This window comes from Protopterus annectens, chromosome 10.part0, assembly GCF_019279795.1.
Source record: "Protopterus annectens isolate FY-2018-M chromosome 10.part0, PAN1.0, whole genome shotgun sequence".
NCBI lineage: Eukaryota > Metazoa > Chordata > Ceratodontiformes > Protopteridae > Protopterus > Protopterus annectens.
In genome coordinates this window covers 1,370,351,239-1,370,376,491 of record NC_056744.1, presented here as the reverse complement: position 1 = coordinate 1,370,376,491, position 25,253 = coordinate 1,370,351,239, and the positions used below count along the sequence as shown (strand labels likewise).

Below are 25,253 nucleotides of genomic sequence, written 5' to 3'. Positions count from 1 at the left end.
AGGGTTAAATGGACAAGAATTTTTTTTCCAATTAACCAATTAATTACACAATTAGCTGAATTTTAAATGTATATAAGGAGTGTTCATTTGAAGGTTATTTTATCTTGAAAAAGCTCAGCAAAGGGCTGAGCGAAAGCACTTGATGGGATTGTTGGTGTGAATATTCTACAATAAAGCGAAGTTTTTTTACTCTACTGGCAGCCTTTTATTTTCTACTTGTGTGGAAGAAGGAGTACCAGCATTTGTTTTGGACTTTTTTGCTTCTGGATTTCCAGTGCCATCTTTGTAGCCATGGAGCAATTTGTTTTACTGGCTTTTTATCCTTTCTAGCAGTTTTTTCTATGTAAGTAACTGAGACTTATGATTTATTGTGAGTCCCAGGAGGGAGCAAGTTTGGTGTACCTTGTCTCCTGCTATTATTAGTAGATGCCTGATCAGTGCAGTAATGAGCCAGTCTAAATACAGAAACACCCAAGAATCCCTGCAGTCTCATGTGAGCTGCTACAACTGCTATGCATTTGATGAACACCCTGGGGGCTGTGTTGAGACCAAAGAGCAGGACTCTGAACTCATAATGACTGGCTCCCAGCCAGAAGCATAGGAATCTTCTGGAGTGCCTGTTCATTTTTATGTGACAGTGTGCATCTTGAAGATCTAACAAGCACTTCCAGTCATCCTTGCGTAACAAAGGCAGTATGGACTGAACCATGACCATCTGAAGCTTTGAGTGTTTAACTGATTTATTCAAGTTGCTGAGATCCAAAATTGGTCTCCAAACCCCTGTTTTCTTTGGCACTAAAAATAATATTGAGTAAGTTTTGGATCCTTTCTGGTCTGGTGGGAGTTGTTGGATGACTTTTTTTGTAGCAGCTTTATTATCCCTAGTGCTTCTTCTTTTTCTGACTGGGTGGAACATCGGGAAACTTTTGAGAGGACTGCCGTGGAAGAGAAAATGGAACTATATAACCTCTGGAAATAACTCTGCACCCAAGTATCTTTTGTGATATCTAGCCAGGCTCTCTGGTGCAGAGATATATGACCTCCAATTGCCTCCACAGGGGGACAATCAGGCCTCCTTTCAGGAGCAATAATAGGGTCTGTCAGAGAATGTGTCTCTTCACCCTTGGTTTAGTGCACCACCTCTGCCATGTGGGTGGTGTCTTCCATTAGTGTTCCCTCCTCTGCCTCTGAGGGAACATTCTCCACATAGATCTTGGAAAGGACCTCAAGATTTTTTGAACCACATCTTTTTTTCCCCACATTGGTTCCTAGAAAAGGTCCTGGGGGGGGGGGTCAAAAAAGGTACTCCCACAACAAAGAGGGTCTTTCCATTCTTCTCGCACCTGGAGAGTGTATCTTTCACTTTGGGGCCTAACAGGCAAGATTCATCAAAAGGAGCATTGATGAAAGAAGACTTGAAAGGCTCCACAAAGTCACACAGGCACAGCTAGGCATGTCTCCTTACTGACATGCCTGAAACCATCGCCCTCAAAGTACCCTCAGCTGCATGAGAGCTAAGCCTCATGGACGAATTTGAGATGGACTGAAGGGGTTGCAAACTGTGAGGCAACTGAAGCTTGAGTATCTGCAGTAGTCATCCCTGAAAGAGTGTTTGATAGCTCCTTTATCAAATCTCTTTATAACCTTGTAAAATGTGCCAGACAGTTCAGTGACCTACATGCAAAGGTCTCTGAAGCATATACACATTTCCTGAACCTGTCCAAAGCCCTGGACTTTCTATTAGCGGGATGGACAGTGGAACTTTGTTCCATAAGTTCCTGTTTTGTGGCCACCACTATGACCATGGCATCTACAGGTACATCTTTACTCTAGTGTTCCCTTCCAGACAGAGGTGTCAGAATTTGATTTGGTGTCTTGTGGATAGGTTCAACAATATCAGGTTTCTTCCACGCCTGCTGAGAGATCAAATTAATGAGCTCATTAATGAGCACCCAGGAGGTAGATAGGGAAGATCCAAATGCCTCCAGAAACACTGATTCCTCCAGAGAAGGATTTTGGGAGGACCAGCCACCCCGTTATTTAAGGGTCTCCAGAATGTCTCCAAATGAGACGTTTCAGGTGGTGATCTGGGGATCCTTCCCTTTCTCTGAAATCTGTGTCTTCCATGATAGATTCCTAAATGCCTCCTTTTGCACTTTCTCTTCCAGGGTACTTCCTCAGTGGGATGTTCCGGGGAAGTCTCAGAAGAGAGGGTAATGCCCTGCTCGGTAGTCTGGAGGATTTGGACTGGCTGTCCCCGTGGACATGAATGTTGAGGCTCTTGGTGCAAAAACACATGGGATGCAGAAGGTAGATCTGAGGGGGGGAAGACCCTCTGTCCTGCTGAAGTAGAGAACACTCTTACCACTACCTAAAAGGCAGATCATCCCAGGGAGAAGGAAGCTGATGGAACTGAGAAGCCATGCTTTTGTCCTACTGGCTCCATCTGCCTCGAGGGCAACCCACCAGTCCTTGGTAGATGCTTTGTCGGGGGATGAAAAAGAAGTTGGAAGAAATCCTTTTAAAATAAGTTTATTTCTTCTGTCCACTAATGCACGTGGATTAAAACTCTTACAAGTGTCACAGTCAACAGTGAAACGATCAGGGCCCAAGCAATATGGGCAAAGGTCATGGGCATCAGAGTGAGGCAGCTTATGGATGCATTTTTTACATTTTTTAAAACCTTTCTCTGACATATTGAGAAATAGAGTGAAAGGTATGAGAAGCTAAGGATGCTATATTTTTATAATTTTTATTTGGGTAAGGAAGGAAAAGAATAAAAGGGAAAGCAAGTACCAAACAACAGCATGAAAAAATACACAAATGTGTAAAAAGTTAGAAAAGCTGTAGATTAAGAATAAGAACAGCAATGGTAATCAGAATACACTAGAAAATTTACATAAAGATATATTGAAAATTGGAAAAAAAAGATTTTAATGATAGTAATCCATTTATCTTAATCCAAAAAGCTCAAGAGTAAAGCTGACCACATCTAAACGCGAAAACGCCACACAAGGTCTGAGGTATGCAATGGCTTAATGCATTATGGGTATGGAGGAGCTTGAGAATTCTAGTTGGTCATGAGCTATACTATTGGCTGAGTCAGATCCGAGGATCAGATCTGAAACTAATGGTTCAGGAATGAATAAAAACTGACATCAGATCAGATTTGTTCAGACTGTTCCTTGTATGAAAGCTTGTCATAAACTCTTGCCACAAAACAACTTTTGTTACTAATTTAAACTTTTCTGAACATCTGGCCTTACTGGAATGAAAATGTACATCTTATACAGGTTATCCAGATATTAAAAACTCGCAACAGAATACTATATACAATGTATAGTCTATGAAGTTATACAAGATTATAAAAGGACTAAGACAAAAATATCTGATGAAGAACTGAAAATGAGGTAGTAAGAAAAAGAAAATTAAATACATGAAGAACATGTTTTTGTGTTTAAATTACCTGTTTAACTGTTGTAGGCTACACACTCAAGTGTGATAGCCATTTCTATGCATTTAAAGTGTTTTTTTTGATTGTATCTACTTTATTTTCTGAAAAAAAAAACAAAAAAAAAACATACTTGTTTTCCCACCTTTCTAAGCTAGTTTAGTCCAGTTTTCAGGTAAATGCTGAATTCAGGGCTGTGTTACAAGTTTCTGTGTTTGCCCATACCTTACTTGGATAGAAGGAAGTTTCTCTGTTCACTGTAAGAGATGGAGCTTTGAGCAGCCTATCTGTCCCTGGAGGACCCAGAAATTAGTAGTTTAATGGCCATTTTGGGCTAATTTCTATCTCTTTCATTTCCCTGCTATAAAACTTGCATTTGTTTTTGCACGCGAGCAGCGTCGGTTAGCTAGGGTATAACTATTCCCGGCTCCACAAAGTCTACTTTTCAATTTTTCCCTTGGAACTAAACAAACTTTCAACCTAAGCACTCAAATCATTCACTTCTCATCTCAGCACTTGCCCAAAACTCATAGCAAGCACTAATAAATCTTAGCACTAGACCCCCCTATACTGTAGAGAAGGACAAGGCTCTCTATTCGACCTTACCAGCCAATCAGTAAAACAGGTCACTGTACCTATCCAGACATGTCCAAAGGGCAGTTTCAGGTGTACTCTCCAGTCCAACTGGTGAATCTGGGCATTTTGAGGCAATGTTACAATTGCCTCATGTACACAGACAACCTCCTCCTCCTTCCACCAAACATTAATACATGCGAGAGATGTAATTATACAACCACACTGGAGGCTAAACTCTCTCAACCCAAGACTGGACCAGGCAGTCAAGAGGAGAAGGGAATTACTTCCATCACACCACCAGTCTCACATAGACTTATGAAACCAGCACTGGCAAAAAACACACATAAATACACAAAAACATACTCGAAGGCTCTAAACAAAAATCTGCAAAAGCAACAAAGACCTCCAAAGCAGACATCCAAGCAACCTCCACCCCCCCAACACAAACCATGAAACACATACTTCACAAAACCAGTGTGCCACACAATCACAGCCCTTAAGGCAAAATAACATACCCAACACACTAGTAATAGGTGACTCTACAGTCAGGCACACTGATGTCCCACTCACTAGGCTGAACAAGGAGAAGGTTACTGTTAGTTGCCTGTTGGGTGCCAGGATCCGCCACATAACATAAGCACTCAGGTCACTTCAGAACAAGTACAAATATGACTCTGTCATTGTCCATGTTGGTGTGAATAACCTGAGCCGTAGCTCCCTGGACTACATGAAAAGAGACATGGAGGAGCTCTCTGATCATGTAGCCCAGGCCGGTATGACCCTGACCCTGAGTAGCATCCTGCCCTCACCAAGAATGATACCATGGTATAGAGAAAAAATTATCAATTTCAACAATTGGCTAAGCTTCTGGTGTCATTCAAAGGGGATCCAGTGTCTATCAGCCTGGGATGACATGCCCGACAAGCCACGCTGCTTTGCTAGAGACGGCTTGCACCTTTCACCCTTAGGCTTTTGAATACTGGCCAAGGCTCTTGCCACCCCCATAGTGCCTTTTTTAGGCAAGGCTCAAAAGACAAACCCACCGCCGTAAATAGCACAAGTAACAAAAAACTGAGAGTAATGCTGCTCAATGCCAGAGGTCTAAACCTCAAAATGCACGCACTCGAGGCACTCCTCAGTATGGAGAAAATTGATATATGTGCAGTAACAGAAACCTGGTTTAAGGCTCCAGAGAGCACCCCAATACTATCAGGCTACAACTCATACCATACATTTTGGCCTCAAAACCCGGACCAAAATACAAAAGGCGGGGGAGTATCCATATTCATCAAGGATACCCACACCTCCAGGTTAGTGGCACAGCACGATGCTTCAGAGATCATCCGCGTGCAACTAACAATGGGAAAAATTATAGCTTGCTACAGTTCACCCACCATGTCCCAGGACCCCCACTCCACATTCCTAGAAACACTGGGAAACATAAAGGTCCTACCAAACACCCTGATATTGGGTGATTTCAATTACCCAAACATTAACTGGGAGAACTACTCAAGTACGAACTCCATTGCCCAGCATTTCCTAGAATTTATAAACTCAAATGCCCTGGATCAACTGCTCAACACCCCCACCAACATACTGGACCTGATCATCACCAACATGGGCAACCGATGTTCCACACCGGAGGTCAACCCCTTGCTGGTTAGATATGAACATAAACTAATCACTCTGGATATACACATTCCGCCATCACCCCTGGTCAAAGAAACCACCATGAAAACATTTTCAAAAGCAAACTTCACTTTACTTAAGATTGAGGTGGGAAGTGTCAAAGCCTCCATGCTAAAGGATAAAGCTGTCCAAGCTGCAAAATCCTTTACTAATGCACTCTGCGGGCACCTACAAGAATGCATGGATCGTGCTATCCCGCACAAAACCAAGAGTCACTCCTCCAAGAAAAGGACACCAGTCTGGTGGACCCCTGCCATAAACAAGCTATACAATAGAAGGAGGAAACTGGTACAGAAAAGAGTAAAATCCCAAGAAGGGAAGACATCCCTGATCAGTATCAGCAAGAAACTATGTTCCCTCATAAAATCATCCAAGGCTAGCTTCGAAAGAAAAATTGCCATGAACTCCAAAGATAACCATAAGGAATTCTTTAGCTATGTCAATAATCTAAGTGGCAGTTCTCAGATCTGCTCGGAGTTAGTGCAGAATGGCACAAAATAAACTGAACCGACCGATATAGCCAACATCCTGGCAGACAGGTTCAGTGAAAACTTCACCCCCTCTCACCCCCAAAAGGGCCCATAACTATACCAGAAGAATGTAGTACCCCTGAAATCACAGACATTCAGGTTAAAACAGCCCTCTCCAAAGCCAAAAACACAGCATCAATGGGACTGGACGGTGTCCCAGGCTGTGTCCTTCACGAACTCAAAGATGAACTAACCCCTCACCTAAACACACTGTTTAAACTCAGCCTCTCCACAGGCTATGTGCCCACAGAGTGGTGCACAGCAATGGTTATTCCACTCCACAAAGGTGGAGCCACAATGAACCCCGGGAACTATCACCCTATAAGCCTGACTAGCTTGGTCTGCAAAGCTATGGAGTGCATCATCATGGATCTCATTAACAGAGACATTGGAAACCTCCAAACACTGGACCCTACCCAGTTCGGCTTTGTTAAGGGCAGATGATGCCTCTTAAACCTGGTGGACTTCTTTGAGACAGTTACCAAGGCTATAGATGAGGGAAAGGTCATCCACACAGCCTACCTAGACCTCGCAAAGGCCTTCAACACCATTCCCCACTCAGGTATTATAGACAAGCTCACCAGCCTGAACATAAACCACTACGTCATGAGATGGGTTGCCAACTGGCTCATGGACAGAACCCACATGGTAAGAGTTGCAGGAGCTAGGTCTAACTCTAAACTGGTTACAAGTGGTGTTTCCCAGGGCTTAGTCCTTGGACCCCTCCTGTTCCGCATATACTTCTCAGAGGTACAGGCAAGCACAGGAGGACTACGGCTGACCAAGTTCGCAGACAACTGCAAACTAGGGGCTATAATTGACTCTCTGGCTGACACAGACATCCTCCAAAAGGGTCTCACTGAGACAGATACCTGGTGTCAAAACCATGGCCTGAAGCTAAATGCCAAAAAGTGCATACTCATCCCCTTTGGAAAAAACAAAAGTACCCACAAACTACCACATAGGTGGTAGCCCCCTAAATATGGAAGACATAATAAGGGATCTGGGGACCCAAGTAGATAGTAACCTCTCCTTTGATAATCACATTGCCAATGTGGTTAGAAAATCCTTCAATGTGGCCCACCTAATCACAAAAGGGCTTGCATCCAGATCGAAAGAGGTCATTGGGCCCCTCAACGCATCACTCATCAGACCCATCATAGAGTACAATGCCCATTTGGGATGTACCTTACAAGACACCTGCAACAACTGGAAAGACCACAGAAGTTCCTCATCAAGAGGATCACTGGCCTCAGGCAGATGCCTTATGCAGCTCGACTGAAGAAACTCCAGCTGTACTCGGTTGCATACCGCCTACTCAGAGGTGATCTCTGCCTGACATACAAGGCTATGTCCAACCCAGAATTGATGGACATGCTCCACCTAAAGAAAACCATATCCCCTCGAGCCACATGATCCAAGGATCTAAACCTCACCACAACAATAAATAGGACATGCTGGAGGGATAGATTCCTGTCCCAGAGACTTCCCATGCTCTGGAACAAGATTCTAATCTACATTAGGCAGAGCTCTTCGCTAACCCTCTTCAAGAGAAACTTTGATGAGTGGATGGGAAACAGAAAGTTTACCCCAGGGATCACTTCAATGGCTCTGTTGACAGAGGCACAGGGAACTACTCTAAGGGGACGGTGAAAGCCAACACATTCCAGCTAGGCTTATAAATGCCTTCGGGCAGATAGCCTAGTACCTACCTATGAACCTAACATAAAATGCCAGAATCCAGAAGATTTTGGACAGCGTAGCTGAGGCAGTTCATTGAAATACAAACACTTCCAAGAACAATCTAAATAGCACCATCTCTGCATACTGAAAACAGGGAAGATATAGATTACTACAACATGGAAAGCATTTCATGAACACTAGCTTCTCTGCTCCAGAAGATATCATTCTGAATCAATGAGTATTCAAGTAGAGCCTGACATTCTTTAAGAATCATCCAAATGTTTTAGAACAATAAATCATGCCAAAGTGAGGGAAGGGTGGAGGGAGAAAGAACTGTAGTAACAAGCACAGTACACCACATGTATAGCAGTGTGGCCATAAGCAGCACTTGCTAGATGTATGCACATAAACAAGACTGCTTTGACACCAGGATAAAGGGGAGATATCTCATGCATATAGTCGATTCAGGAAAAAAAAAGGTTACAATCAGTTGTATATTCTATAGTGAATGGTTACTTCAGAGATGAACCTGTTGACAAGATGAGCAAAGGCTATATAACACTGTCATCCTCCTTCTAAATTTAGAAAGTGAAATAGAATCGTGAAAATGAAAAAAGAAACAAAACAGTGTAAGAAACTTCTCTGTGTGGAGAATTTTCAATTCATATATATCTGGTTAATCACTGTATATTAATCAGATCAGATAATGGTAACACAAGTAGCGAACTTAAACTCATCCTAAGTAAAAAATAATAAAAAATATATAATTTGAAATATTATACAGAATTATTAAGTATTCAAATGAATCCAAGCAGGGTAGACAGTCTGTTTCCAGTCGAAAATCCTTTAAGTACACAGATAAAACAATCCTGTACTCCAAACATAACATCCTAAATATCCTAGTAATGTATGGTAAACCTTATCACAATTATCTTAGTATTCTGTTGGTTAGGTAACAACTGCCAGTACTAAAGGAAATCAACATTTTGCTATTCTTTGCTGTCAGACCTTTTTTCTTTCCCTTCAAATATAGGCTGATATTGTTCAGGTCACATTTAATTCTAAACTATTCTCCGATTCCATCATACTCACTAATGTTTTACAATCCAACTCTGATTGCCATTCTATCACAATTTTGTAAAATCAAAAAAATATTTTCCTAGGCAAACTCATTAATACAATATTCTGGTAAAACGTGCAGAATTAAAATCCAGTTTTATGGATTATGTGTTACTCATATGTTGTTTAAGGTGAAAAAGCAAACAAACAACAAAAAAGCACATACCACTGACCCGCAGCATGCACTGTATACATTTCACAGTTACTAAGGATATGAAGCTGACGTATAACATGGGCAGTGATTCAGCCTTCAGCCACTATATATCTTGAATCTGAAATTCACTCCCCTATAGATTGCTCAAACTGCCATGTAGCATCACACCAATCCAATGTAATGACATCTTTTTTAACTACATCTCAGGCTGCACTAAGGATACCTTTAACAGTCTGATAGTGCAAACCTTCTTTCTAAACAAAAAAGAAAAAAAAAGTCTTCTGCTCTCTACTTACTGCTCAACATTTGTCTTTTTTAGCTGAACATGATTAAACCTGTATCACTTTAAATGTTAGCAGATGGACAACTAAATACTTGAACTACTTAAAATGATTTCTTACCCTGTTTCCTTCCTCACATCGAGTTACCATGACAATGATAGTTGACTGTTGCTCCCAAATCATTTTCCAGAAATCATCGACAGTTTCATCCTTTGGACCTGTTCAATGCATCAATTACCAGTGTTGTCAGTTATGTCTTTGAAATGCATACTGTATTCAAAGCAATAGATATATTAAAATATATATATAATATAATCAGTTTACCTTGTGCTGCAATGTATTTTCTAGGTTCCTTGAATCCCTGTTAAATGATTGAAGTTCATTACTTAAAGTAAAGGCACTAATTGTATACAAAAACATACATGTTTTTTTTTCTTGTGTACTAGAATTTACCTGATTTCTATGGACTTCTACAAATGATCAACTGTTTTATTTTCCATAACAAAAATACAAAATAGATAGTGCCGAAAAGGACTGTTAGGAGTCTGCAGACCTTATAAATATTTTTAAAAAAGTGATAATTTCTTGTTAATCTAGCCCAATTGGAACCTCTAAGAGTAGTACAGTAGTAATCTTATGTTGAGGGCTACTTGACTTCTTTTGATAAAGCATGGAGACCATTTATAAGCTGAAATTCAGATCATTTATTGATGATGATATGTGTTTGCGGTTTGTGTGCTGAAATGCAATAGGTGTTAAGTGCAATTAGTTTTTATATGCTTTGCTGTGATCATTGTTATTTTAGATATATGAATATATAATCACATATGCATATGGGAGTATATACAGCATATGCATAGGCCACATTCAAGCACTAAAACTCTTAAGTTTTTGAATGTTTCTACAACTGGCTGCAGTGTTTGAAAATTAACTTTTTGAATTTTGCTACTGTTTATTTGCTTGAGATCACAGTACAGGGAGATCAGGAATATATCCCTTCCCCACTGTATATATATATATATATATATATATATATATATATATACACACACACACACATATATATATATATATATATATATATATATATATGGTTCCCATTCAGAAGCCTGAAACATCATAAGCCTGAAAATCAAAATCCTGAAACCAAAAGCCTGAAAATTCAGAATCCTGAAAACTCAAAATCCTGAAAGACCAAAATCCTGAAAGACCAAAATCCTGAAACTCAAAATCCTGAAAACACAAATAATGCTAATATGTCACTATAAAGACACTAATATCTACCAACTGACCCTGACCTAACCTAACCCTAAGGTCCGTCACTATCGCACACTCACCTGACCAGCGCCTAAACCTAACTCACTTAAACCGCCCCTAACCCCAATATTTGTCACTATTGCATACATACCTATCCTGCCCTAACCCTAACTCACTTAAACCGCCCCTAACCCTAAAATAAAACCAACCGCACACTTACCTGACCCCAACGCATGACCTAACACCACAGGGCTAACAATAGCAAAGCCACAATGACATCAGTATGTCTATTTTGTGTTTTCAGGATTTTGAGTTTCAGGATTTTGGTCTTTCAGGATTTTGGTCTTTCAGGATTTTGAGTTTTCAGGATTCTGAATTTTCAGGCTTTTGGTTTCAGGATTTTGATTTTCAGGCTTATGATGTTTCAGGCTTCTGAATGGGAACCATATATATATATATATATATATATATATATATATATATATGGGTCCACTTCAAAATACTGACTTTCAGAATACCAAAACGTAAAATACTAGAACCAAAATCTCTAAAGCTCAAAATACTGAACACTCAAAATACTGAAAACGCACAGGATACCAACAGTTATTATATTCCAGCACAAGTACATACTGAAACAAATAAAACACAAACCATATTACTCTTCTCCAAGTATAAGCAGGGGGCAAGCCACCCTGCACCCCCCCCCCGTGGGGAGCTGCACCCCCACACCCCCTGCTACTTAAATATATCAACTCCAAGATTGCACTTTAGTGTAGTGAAGTGCAATTTCGGAGTTGATATACTTAAGTAGCAGGGAGTGGGGGGGGGCACAGCCCCCAACATGGGGGTGCAGGGGGCTTGCCTCCTGCCTATACTTGCAGAAGAGTAATATGTTTCTGTATGTAGTTCTGCTGCATTATACTTGTGTTGCTGTATTGTGATTTTTTCGATATTTTGAGTTTCAGTATTTTCAGTTTTCAGTATTTTGAGCTTTAGAGATTTTGGACTCAGTATTTTGAGTTTAGGTATTTTGAAAGTCAATATTTTGAAGTGGACCCGTATATATATATATATATATATATATATATATATATATATATATATATATATATGGATCAGTGTCATTTCGCCGAAAATCCATTTCGCTGAAAATTTCTGACATAGGGTCCAAATTGCCGAAAATCCATTTCACCAGAAATAGTACTGACAGTGTATCTGCCCTTTTCCCCACTGTAGTGCAATTTCAGAGTGAGAATATTAAAGTAAGGGGGTGTGGGGGGCACAGCCCCCCACAATGGGTGTGTGTGGGGTGTAGCCCCTCACCCAGTACAGTTTAATATTGTCTAGTATTGTTTTATATCGAGCAGTCCCTATTAAAAGGGTAAGTAAGTAGTTTATAACCTGAGTAGGTGGGGGGCTGTGCCCCCTACACCCCCCCACTTTAATATTCTCACTCCAAGATTGCACTACAGTGGGGGAAAAGGGCATATACACTGTCAGTACTATTTTCAGTGAAATGGATTTTCGGCGATTTGGACCCTATGTCAGATATTTTCGGCGAAACAGATTGTTGGCGATATGTTATAGACCTATACATATATCAGACAATCAAAGAACAGTAAAACACAGCATTTATACCAAGCTTATCATTACCATCAACTCCCCAATTAATCATTAAAATCATATACCTAGTATAAAAAGTTTTATACCTAGTGTGAAAAATTTTAAAAGCTTAAAATTAAAAACAGCTTGACAACAGAAACAGCATATCACATCATGCAACTTAATACATACAATATAAAAGAATAAAAAAGTATAAAAGGTTGAGGGGGTTACTACCTACTATTTATTTAAATCTCTATTTAGAAAAATGGGTTTAATATTAATTTTGTCATTCAGGCCTACCGCAATGTTATCTCGTAGCCTTATAATCCATTGTAGTTCCCTAGATTCTACTCTGTTCATACCATCTCCACCTCTGTTGTCAGTATAGACTTTATCTATTACTAAAAATAAAAATTTGTGTGTCTCATCATGGTCCCTCACATGCCTGGCTAAGGCATTTGTCTCTATTCCTCTGGTAATATCTTATATATGCTCCCTCATCTGGTCTCTCAGCCTTTGTGTTGTCATTCCAATGTTGAAGGCAGGACAGACTGTGCAGTGTGCCAAGTATATAATATTCATACTGTCACAGTTAGCTAATATTCTGAAGGTAAGCTCCTTCTTTAGAAATGAATGTAGAAATCTACTTCCAGTGTCAACGAAGGTACAGTAATTACATTTATTACAGGGGAAGGTTCCATATCTGACTGCATTTTCTCTTGTTTCCATGGGTTGTGGTCCACACAATAATCTTTTTATAGATTTTTTATTCTTAAAAGCAAATCTCGGGGTCTCACCTACCAGCCTTTTAACATCATCATCAGCACATAGTATATTCTAGTTTTTTCGATAGAAGGCTGAGAGACCCGATGAGGGAGCATATATATATGATATCACCAGAGGAAGAGAGACAAATGCCTTAGCCAGGCATGTGAGGGACCATGATGAGACACACAAATTTTTATTTTTAGTAATAGATAAAGTCTATACCGACAATAGAGGTGGAGATGTTAGGAATAGAGTAGAAACTAGGGAGCTAGAATGGAGTATAAGGCTACGCGCTAACATTGGGGAAAGCCTGAATGACAAAATTAGTATTAAACCCATTCTTCTAAATAGAGATTTAAAGAAATAGTAGGTAGTACCCCCCTCGACCTTTTATACTTTTTTATTCGTTTATATTGTATGTATTAAGTTGTATGATGTGATATGCTGTTTCTATTGTAAAGCTGTTTTTAATTTTAAGCTTTTAAAATTTTTCAGGCTAGGTATAAAACTTTTTATACTAGGTATATGGTTTTAAGGATTAATTGGGTAGTTGATGGCAATGATAAGCTTGGCATAAATGCTGTGTTTTACTGTTCTGTGATTGTCTGATGAAGTGGCTGGTGCCACAAAAGCGCTTACCTTTTTTACTAATAAAGCAGTTATTCTACATAGCCATGGCTGCTACCTGCTGCTTTGTTTTTTACTGTTCATTTCATTGTTGTTGGAGGTAACTCTTGCCAGCACTGTCTGTTTTTTACTGCGGATGTATATATATATATATATATATATATATATATATATATATATATATATATACATACACATGCATATGTATATATATATATATATATATATATATATATATATATATATATACATATACATATATATATATATATATATATATATATATATATATACATATACATATATATATATATATAGATATATATACACACACACACACACACACACGCACGCACACACACACATACATATATATATATATATATATATATATCTACATGCACATTTAGCTGGGAGTGGAGGTGCAGAGGTGCTTGTATCCCTAAAAAAATAGATAATGTTTTTTATTGAATCCAGATGATTCAATTTTATGTGTATTTGACTGTTTTTATTCAAACTCTTTTAGTAGTATGACAGGCATTCAACGTTTTAATATTTTGAATTTCTGTCCTACACGCATCTGTCTTTCTGTCTATCTGTCTATCTACCTATCTATCTGTGTGTGTGTGTGTGTGTGTGTGTGTGTGTGTGTGTGTGTGTGTGTGTGTGTGTGTGTGTGTGCGTGTGTGTGTGTGTGTACATGTATTCACACATATCGACAAATCAAATTACTGACAATCAGTGCTTTAAAGGGATTCAAGCCCCCCTTGCTCTCCACACCTCAGCAACTTAATATAAACTACCTCTGAGATCACAAAACAGTGAGGAAAAGAAAAAACTCTCTTAACCCCACTTTCTGAATCTCACACTAAATTACCCCAGTACCACTATTTTACCAGTCTATGCAATTTGAGTAAAGTATGATGACTGGTATTCAGAATTTAGAAAAAAAAGGGAATTTGCTATCAGTTTTAGGGCAGGCATCCTGGGATTACAAATCTGGTGTCATTATATTACCAATTCAAGTCAGTTTCATGAGTCATATTTACTAACACTTTGGATAGCAGCATTCATATCATCTTTCTTTCATTAATCCTCAGCAAAATTTGAGTAGGTAGTGTACCATAACAGCAGATGTTGGAACAGAACACTGCTGCAATAATCCCAACAGTGGGGAGTTATCCTGCCAAGGATACCACACGTCTGGCCAGCCATATATTAGCTTTTACATCCTGCAGTGGTGGTGCTGTGGTAACGTTGTCGCCTCACAGTTAGACGTTGTCCGTTCGATTCCCAGTAAAAGCATCTTTGGTGTGGCGACATGCGTGAATGGGCGTTCCTTCGTTGAAGGTTGTGTATTAGGCCCCGGCAAGCCAGCACGTAAAAATCTACTGCCAATTATTAGCGGACCGGAGTTCCGCTGTGGCAACCCCTAACCGGGAAAAGCCAAAAGACACAAACAAACATCCTCAGAGAAGGAATGTAGTCTTAACCAAGCATGTCTTCTTGTAAAAGTACTAGCTGAGCAGCAGTAGAGGCAGCATCCATAGCACTGCCACCACATTTAATAGTATGCTCAGCCATCCGCCACATTTAATAGTATGCTCAGCCATCCGCCACATTTAATAGTATGATCAACCATCCACCACATTTAATAGTATGCTCAGCCATCCGCCACATTTAATAGTATGCTCAGCTACCCAAAAGGAGGAATTAAGCATATCCATAAGATTAAATTTCATATCAGAAATAGGAATATGTGCCAAGATTTCTCCCATATGAATCAAAACAGATGAAAGGAACTTAAACATGTGCTTTTGGTAATTAATACCTCTTAAAGTGGCAGGGGTATACACCTTTTTGTCATATCTATCAAGAGCTTTGATATTCTTATCTTTGGGAATTAGATTACAAGAGTGAACAGTTCTAGTATCCTTGTCAGGCTCCAATAAATAACAGCAGTTTAATCAGAGGAATTTTGTACAGATAATTATGCATGTCATGAACCCTATAGAACCTATCAGGCTTCTTAAGGTCTAGATGTTGAGAATTCAGAGACACGGAAACAGTGAATAAACATCTTCCAGAGCCATTTGAACTGGAGGTATAGTGACAGAGGTAGGGTTATCTACATTCAAAAATACACAGTATATTTTCTGGGAGAAAGAAACCTATTTACCCACTCACTTAAAAATGGCTTTTATTGAGAAATAGTGTACCCAAAGGAAATTTCCTCATTGGGTGTAATCTGAAGATAAACTGCCATTTCTCTCAGGTTCATATCCAGTGTGAGAAGGAATTTGAGAGGTATGATCTGTCTCTACTTGGTAAGAATCTGACAATCCCTCTTCTGAAGAAGAGGAGTCAAGACTTTAAAGGGGGTGAAAGTGAAAAAAGAGGTTGCAGTCAGAGAAAGTCAAAGGACTGAATTGTTTTAAAAAGATCTTGAGCAAAACTGAACTGCTCTTACTTATTGGCTGTCTGAATGGAAGGGGTAGAAAGTGAAGACATTTTCTTAATTTGCTTTCTGAGCATTTTTCCTTGGAATATCTATACTTATTGACGCTGAAATGGAAACCAGTGGCCTGAGCTACATAAACAAGCTATGGACATCCTCTCCGAATAAAAGTTTGTGGCATTCACTCAATCTTTGATAAGATCTTCCTAGGTTCTCTCTCTCTCTCTTCCTGGTTGTTCCAGGCAAATGCTCAGTCTTATCAAATATGTACATATTCTGAGCCATAACAGCTCAAAAGGAGAAAGACTAGTGGGCCCTGTAGAAACAGACAGCAGAGTCAGCAGTCTGAGACTGAAAGAGATAGGAAGATGTTCAGTTATTGCCAATCATCTCTCTTAAAAAATCAGTGTCCCCAACTGCTTATCTTATTTCAAAACTTTGTGCTTAAGTTAACTGTACAGATTAACTAGAACTGATACTGACAAGTCTGCATTTGGAGACTACTGGCAAGAAATTTCTGAGTTTTGGCATATTTGTATGTCTCTGTTATACTGGAACATCTTTTTATGTGGATGGTCTCTGGGCTTTGTTGCTTCACAAGATACATCCTGTCTGTGAGAAACACTTCAACAGCAGTCTTATGAAAAGTGTCATCCTTCATCTACTCCACTGTCATGTGAGAACCAAAGTTTGTAGTGGTACTCAGTTGGGGGCAAGGCCAAAGAACTAATTCTCAGGGAGTATCAACCTGTTTCAGGACACACATTTTTCACTCACAATCATCATTCTTATGCAGCACAGACAGCTAGATGCAATTTATAGGAATACTAATTTACCTGTGGCACTTCTTTGGAAAGTGGGAGGAAAACAGAGCAACATAATAAACACACATTGACACACACACACAGGATGAATAAACTCAGCACAGAAGGCACACAAGCTGAGAACTAAACGGAAGAATCAAGCACTATGAGATAGCAACTGTAACCACTGAACCAGTCAGCTGTCCATGGTCACATACTGAGATTATGCAATTCATTCTAGGTGAGTGTTGTTGTAGGATGTGCCAATTCTCTTTCTCACAGGTAAATATTAAGATTGTGGAATTTATTCCAGATGAGAATTGTACTGTGTGCCATCTCTCCATCTCTCTCTCTTGCTATTTATCCCCTTGTCTATCTATCTATACACACACACACACACACACACACACACACACACACACACACACACACATATATATCGAAACTGTGTTTTGGCGGACACAATGTAGCGAAAGTGCATTTTATCGAAAGTGCACTTTCGCTAAATGGGGAGTGGGAAATGAAAGAAGGCATGCAGTTTGTATGCAACGTTAGTTGTAAATCAATGTATAGTGTTGATTTACAAATAACGAAGCTATCGCTGACATCGTGCTACAGTGGGGATAAGGGAATATTCCCTTTTCCTCACTGTAGTGCAAACTCGGAGTGAGAATAATAAATTAGGGGGTGGGTGGGGGGTGCAGGGGAGCTTGCCCCCCAGCATAACACTGTGTAAAGTTATTTTTTTTTTACTTTTTTTTAATATTGATTTCTTTAGCGAAAGTGCATAGTCGACAATATGCACTTTTGCTAAAGTATATTATCAGAAACACAATTTGCTGGATTGTGTTTTCGATAATACAACAGTGACCCATATACATATATATATATATATATATATATATATATATATATATATATATATATATATATATATATATATGGGTCTACTTTCATTCACTGAAAACTCATTTCACTGAATTCCAATTCACCCTCAAGAAGTCGCTGAAAGCTCAAATCACTGAAAACGAATTTCACCAAATCACATTTTACTGAATGTAAGTACTGTTGTGCAAATAAAACATACATGCCCTTTTCCCCACTGTAGTACGATCCAGGAGTTAGTATATATAGTTGTGGGGGGGTGTGGGGGGTGAAATGAGTTTTCAGTGATTTGAGCTTTCAGCGATTTGATGTGAGTGGTTTGAAATTCAGTGAAATGTGTTTTCACTGAATGAAAGTAGACCCACATATATATTTATACATACATATGCATACACTCATTAATATTATATTAATATTATATATTAATAGATGCATGTGTGATTGTGTGTGTGCGCGCGCGCGTGATTGCATTGCATGTGTACATATGTGCTTTTTATATGCATGTACTTGCTCTTATGTAACGAATCACTCAAAAATGAGATTACATTCAGAGTGACATTTCCAAACCAAACTGACATTTGAAAAAAAAATACTTAAAACATTTGTATAGGGGGTTAGTATGGGATCTGTGCCTCCTTCACAACCCATGACATGGGATTCTATATCCCCAAATACCTGCTAGATATATGTGTGTGTGTGTGTGTGTGTGTGTGTGTGTGTGTGTGTGTGTGTGTGTGTGTGTGTGTGTGTGTGTGTGTACACACATACACATGCACACACAAACACACTAAATCCAATGTTCCTGGAAAAGAAGAAATCCCTGAGATAATGCAATCCTAGTCTTTAATTATAAAAGACAGGAATCACACATTAGTGTTGAACACATATGAATCACATTTGAAGGAATACTGCAAGAAAAAAAATGAAAAAATATATACTTTTACCATGTAATGAAGCTGTACATGGTCCAGTCTTTGCCAGCAGCATTTTTTTAACCATGAATGGCAGACATTCTGACTTGATGTAACTTTCTTGGAAATGTGCTTCTGTACCATAATAAAATGTGAAGGCACAGCTGCTGAGCTTACACTGTCCTTGTCTCTTCTATCAGAGCACGCTTCCATTGACTTAGAATGGAAGTAACGAGAAAACCTGTTAAGCTTTAGAATTTTCAGTGACAATGACTTATTTGTTCAGACATTTGATTTTCCTGCTTAAGTGTTATATATTACAGTAGCTGAGATAACACAGTCTTTATAAAAAGTGGACTGTGAGTGTCACACCTCTCAACTGTCCAGATTTTTGCATAATGTTCAGAGTTTTGCCTTATATTTTTGGATTGTTCCTCATAATGTTTATGTTTTTTCTGGCAAATCACTGAGATTGAAGTCACTAACGTAATGACATACATGTGAGCTTCAGACTTCACATTCTTTAGAAAATACACACTGAGACAAATCATGTTACTCTACGAACTTTCTAAGTTTATAAAAGCAATATTTAAATTCTGTCCCTATTTTGGAACCCTTCTTGTGTTAAGAGGCTGAGAGGTATTCAGGTGTTATCTCAGGCAGTCTTAACTCACCTTCTTTCCCTCAGTCAGCCAGAACAGCATATATCTGTATTATAAAATCACAGCTTATTAATGAGCTGTAAAGGCAATAGAAGTCAAATAGAACATTGTACATGGTCCTGCCAGCAAATATGTTAATTTATATTCTTACTTACGTCTTCTTTCAGTGAACTAGGCAATGCATTTATGAATCCTACGTATGCACAGATCAAACTATACATGGAAATGTGACAGGTACAAGAGGACCATTCATACACGGTCCTCATACAAATATCTTTGCATTTATTATTAAGTGAATTTTATAGAGTTTTGCACAACAATAAAATGCTTTTGTGTATTTCTTCTTAACAGTGAATAGTTCTTTAATAAATAATGTGTCCCTTCTATTTTATAATAATCATTGTTATGCATTGCACATATCACATGTTTAAATTATATATTACTTTGCAGGTATGTCCACCATTCAAAACTAAGCAATGCTTCAGTGGGTACAAATAACAAAAGAGAATTACAGGTACTTTGTTATGTGTGTTTCTCTCTGCCAGGTATCTTTCAGATGTGATAAATTAAATGATGTATGATTTAAGGAGACACATTCCTAAATTCATGAGGTTTCAATTAGCCCCTATATAGTAAATATTAAAGCTAACTAGAAAAAAATTTCCACAGATGAGAAGAAATCTATTTATTTATTTGTACTTGGTTACTGGGGAGTTCCAACTGGGTAATGCAGGACCTCTTTTCAGCAGAGGTCCAGGGAGAAATACATATATATATATATATATATAGAAAGAGAGAGTGTGATTAGACAGAGTGATAGAAAGATAGGTAGATATTTTGTCTCTCTGAAGAGAACCAGAAAGTATTTCAATAGCTGATGAAAAAAACTTGATGAGCGAGAGAATATCTGACAAAGTACTGTCTAGAGCACTGAGTTTTAATTAGGAGCATGTCAAATAAGGCTGCTTCTGGTGAATAATGTCCATGTTACAGTGGTATATTTTACATGAAAGAAAAGAGATACTAAATTCAATGAAGGGGCTGGGCTTGGAAAACTAGGAATCTATAAAAAGGGTAAATAGACACCAGGCATTAACAGTGACATGTGGTAGACAATACAGAATAGACTGCGTAGGAAAGGAAAGATCATCAGCAAGAGAATACAGTGTAGCTGAAGTGACAATTGTTTCTTTCCACTGATGAAACAGAAGCTCTCCATTGTAAAGAAATAAGCATACCATTTCTGTTTTTACTCTTGGAGTGATAATTGATCCTAAATCTATTCCTTCATGCCTGATTTTCTGATTCACTATTTAGTGAATTGCAGCCATATACTGCTGTATTATTTTTTTCACATATCTGGTACTCACAATTATACATAATTTTTACAATGTGAGATTTCCATGCTGGAAATCTAGTCACAATTTACTTTAACCAAAATTAAACATCCCTAATATGTATTTTTATTATTGATTTATTGTTTAATAAATGAAGTTTTAGTTTCTACCTTAACAGATTGAATGGTCAATAAAAATCTCAGGATGCTGTCTTGAGATGAAATACCATACTGAGTAGAAAAGCAGTTCATTTTTAGCAGAGTCATACAATGATTCACTGAAGCTAATTGAGACTTGAAAGATATTCAGCTGAAGAAAAAGTTATTTTCCAGTAAGTGGATGAAAACAGACAATGCTACAAGATATACCTTTTTGCCCACAGCCTAGCACTTAGTATGAACACATCTAACCACCACAGGTCGAAAGTTGTGGGATAATGAATGTAGTATACTATAAGCACAATCATCTTTATTCATTAATTATCCCAAGCAAGAAACCATGTTAATATAAATATAAATAGTTTTCGGTATAGCAGTCAATAATTTGTAGTTTCACATAAATCAAACCAGTGCTAAGAACATCAACAAAAGTCACTTACATCTATATGGCTGGCATTGATGTAGTCTGAACCTGGATCTCCAGATACCTGAGTCAGCTGGACTCGATTGATGTCATCTGAAAGCCAAAAATACAAAACAACTCATATCTTTTATCAAGATTGAGAAGTAGATAAAAACTTCTGAGTAGTTTCAAATTTTTATCATTGATAATAAGCAAAATTCTTATTTACATGGAAGAATATCCACGTATCGATTTTTGGCCTGGTTGTAAGGTTTACGGGCCTCCTTTGCAGAAAATTTACTAAAGATTCTTGGAATACTCTGAAATAAAGGAACAAATTTGGCAAATATTATTATGAATAAAATGTCCATCTTAATTATTGAGATCTTAATAATACACTTTTGTAAATATATCACTTAACATACAACTGGATACATGTAAAACTCCACATGATTTACGTGTTGATTAATCAGATGGTTAGAGAAAGATACGTTTTCAAGAAATCAGTAGACATGAAACAGAATACTAAAAAAATACATGAGAAAATTATTGCTCACAAATACACATACACAGGCACACACACATAAACATAAATACATCACATACATAAATGCAGTGTTCACAAATATACACAGAAATATGTAAAAATGCATGTAGTCATAATTTTACACACACACACACACACACACACACACACACACACACACACACACACACACACACACACACACACACACACATACAGTCAAAGCAGTATTCTATGAATCAGAGGTTGGACTTTGATTTTGGAATTTCATTAAAGCAAAATTACTGTAAAAAAGAGTATCTTAATTTAAGAGAGGTGTGATTCTGTATGATGGCAGTACTCAGGAAAATGGCAACAAAACTAATGTCAAAATGATACTATGATACTAGGTGCTGGTAACAAATGGTGAAAGGTAAAGCCTACACAAAGGGTTGTGATAATTCTTGTTTCAGCACCTTCTTAGAGAACACTGGCTGCCCTCTAAATAGTTATGCTGCTACATATTCCTTTTGTGCTACAACTTTTCAATGCTGCAAAATAATCCAAAAGTCAAAAAGGCAAAAAAATATACCACATTTAGCTGGCCTTGAAAATTCAGTAATGGTGTCTGTATTATGTGATAACGCATTCAACCATATCAGATAAGCTTCCTCTACAGGTTCTCTTAGTGAAGTGTAATGCATTCAGTCAGGATGGCTAAACATATACAATGCTGTATTTTTTTAATTTTTCTTGAAATCACACTCATTACTTAACACAAAACATGATAAAGGTTTGCCATGTTTCCTTACATTAGTTACTTAAATGTCACTAGTATGCTGCCCTGATTTTATACTCTCTGATAATGCCTATTTAATAGCTATCATAATAAGCCATCAACTCACTTTTCACTTAACTGCGTCTCACCAAATGTTCTCTACTAAATACATATTTTTTTCAGAATCAGAAAACAGTTCTTAAAACAATAATGGTGAAGTGTTATTACAACACTAAGCTCATATAACATATAGAAGGGGTCTGCTTTGGCTTCTTCAAATGTTTTAACCTTGGAGTTATAAAAGATAAGCAGGGGAGAGGGACATCTCCTATGCAATGTAAAATGTATGTGACTTGTCCCATGTGAAAACACCTTATTATTGTTGTAAACTGCAACAAAATGCTGACTCAGCAAACACTTTTTAACAAGATGTGAGTTGCTGAAAAGGGATTAGGAACTCTGTCACGAACAAATACCTGATAAAGAAAACTGGTCTTGCAACTGAACACAATTTTATCAGCATGAATTCATTTTAGTGATGCTTAATTATGCTAAATAATTAATTTGCTGATATAGAACACCCTTTTTGGATGTTAACTACAATTTTTGAGTCATTTTTGTGTCATTCTCTTTCATGAAAATAAGGTACTGAGGTACTTCTCCAAAGACTAATTTTCCAATTCATTTTTCAAAACTTCTGGCAAATCTCAATCCCTTACCCTGTTTAATATGTAGCTTACCAAAAGTAGAACTGAGTCTTCTCCTTAATTGAAGTCAGTAACATTCTCAGTCACTTGGTATAATGAGACCTTAATTTAGTTGGCTTCCTATGGTGACACCATAGCCTTATCAACTTTAGTTCCAAACTTAAACACCGCAGTGAAGTTTGTGGCCAAAGTTTGTCCTCAAAATCCTAAGGGCTAGGCTTGTAAAGGCTCCATGGCCATTAGCCTAGTACACACTTATGAACCTATGAACAAGAAAATCAGTCTATCAGTATTTCATGTAGTGGCAAGCCTACCTTCAGGCTGTTCCTTATGAAGTTGTCATTTCTCTCATGTTGAGTTGCAACAGTGTCTGTTTCTGAAGATAAATTAAATGACAATAATGAAAATGGAAAAGCTCTGTTTGTTGAGTGATGGACCAAACACAAAAGTCCAATGTAAAAGAAAAAATGTTCCAAACACTAAAACCAAGGAGAAGCCAAAATCCAATAAAAATACAAGTAAGAATCCAAATAAAGTTCCACAGAAACCTTTATTGCATAGGTAAGCACTTTTGCAACCTCTCCTGGTTGCTTCATCAGACCAAAACAAACATGCTTAAAAACAATCCCCTTTTTATAATACACATCACACAAGACCCACCAATCCCCGTGGAGAATACAAGACTCCAGTGCTTTCCAGATTCAAAGAGATACACACTCTTTTAAATCAGATAAAAACATATATGTAGAAAATGCATATACAAATACATGTAGAAATAGATATAAAAAACACATAAAAAGTGTGTATAAAAATATATATAAAAATGTGTGTAAAAAGCCTAAAAGCACTGTAAAGCATGCTTGGCTTGCATGTCCTATTTGAAACATAACCCTAGTTCCAGAGCACAGCAGATTGCTTCACACTACTTTCTTCCTAAGTTTCCTGTTCTTCAGAACAGATTTAAGGGATATATAATCATTCAGCTCCGGTGATTTATGTGCAGCCAGTGTCAAAATCCATCTAAATTCTTTCTGTTCAGTTCTATTACTTAAATCCCCACCTCTCATATTTTCTACTAAATTGTCTATAATTGAGAAATTAAAATAATGGTTCTCCCCCTGCTGCAACATATGTTTGGCTATTGCACTATGTTCCTGCCCTCTCCTAAAACAGTAGAAGTGATCCTGTATCTGTTCTCTGAGGTGTCTGTTGGTTTTCCCAACATAGAATGCGTCACAGCATACACAGTGGGCTAAATATATCACATCCTTAGTTTGACAGTCCCCCATGGCATTAAATTTATATGATTTCTGTGTTATGGGGTGTACAAATAATCTGTTGGTTTCAATGTACTGAAAGAATGCACACTTGTTGCATCTCACTGCCGCATAGGTCACCAGATGGGGATGTTCCATCCTTTCTTTATGGAAGAGCATTCCTCTGAGTGATTTACTGTTTTTATATGTAAACTTCGGCCTATCACCTACTATCTTACTGAACTGATCATCTGTACCTAGAATATGCCAATTCCTATGCAGTATATTGTTAATCAGATGTGTATCTGTCAAATGTGTCATGTTATAGCTCATAAAGTGTGTGCCACCTATCCTTTTCTCAGAGGTCAGATTATCTCTAGCCGGACTGGAGAAGTATGGTTTCCCTATATTGTCTCTCTGACTTTTGGCTGTTTGACAAGCCTCCTCTATCTCTTTTTTTGGGGTAACCTCTCACTGCAAACTCATCCCTCAAAGTTGCCAAACTGGTCTCAAAATCCTGGTTCTTGGCATGTAACCTGAACATACGCACAGTCTGATTCTTAACAACATTCTTAAAGATGTGGGGTGGATGCATACTTGTATGGTGAACATAACTGTTACGGTAACATTCCTTCCTATGCAGGCTAGTG

General features: G+C 38.0%; 1 protein-coding gene across 1 annotated transcript in view; it reads right to left on the bottom strand.

The window, feature by feature from the left end:
• The window catches only part of LOC122814280 (receptor-type tyrosine-protein phosphatase C-like), a 1,011,948-nt gene that overhangs the window by 287,506 nt on the left and 699,189 nt on the right, over nucleotides 1–25,253 (bottom strand). The window contains exons 12-15 of the mRNA XM_044086871.1: nucleotides 21,587–21,677; nucleotides 21,395–21,471; nucleotides 9,808–9,844; nucleotides 9,604–9,701 (exon numbers count right to left, since the gene is read on the bottom strand). Of these exons, the coding sequence (XP_043942806.1) occupies nucleotides 9,604–9,701; nucleotides 9,808–9,844; nucleotides 21,395–21,471; nucleotides 21,587–21,677 (303 nt within the window). The remainder of the gene's footprint in view (nucleotides 1–9,603; nucleotides 9,702–9,807; nucleotides 9,845–21,394; nucleotides 21,472–21,586; nucleotides 21,678–25,253) is intronic.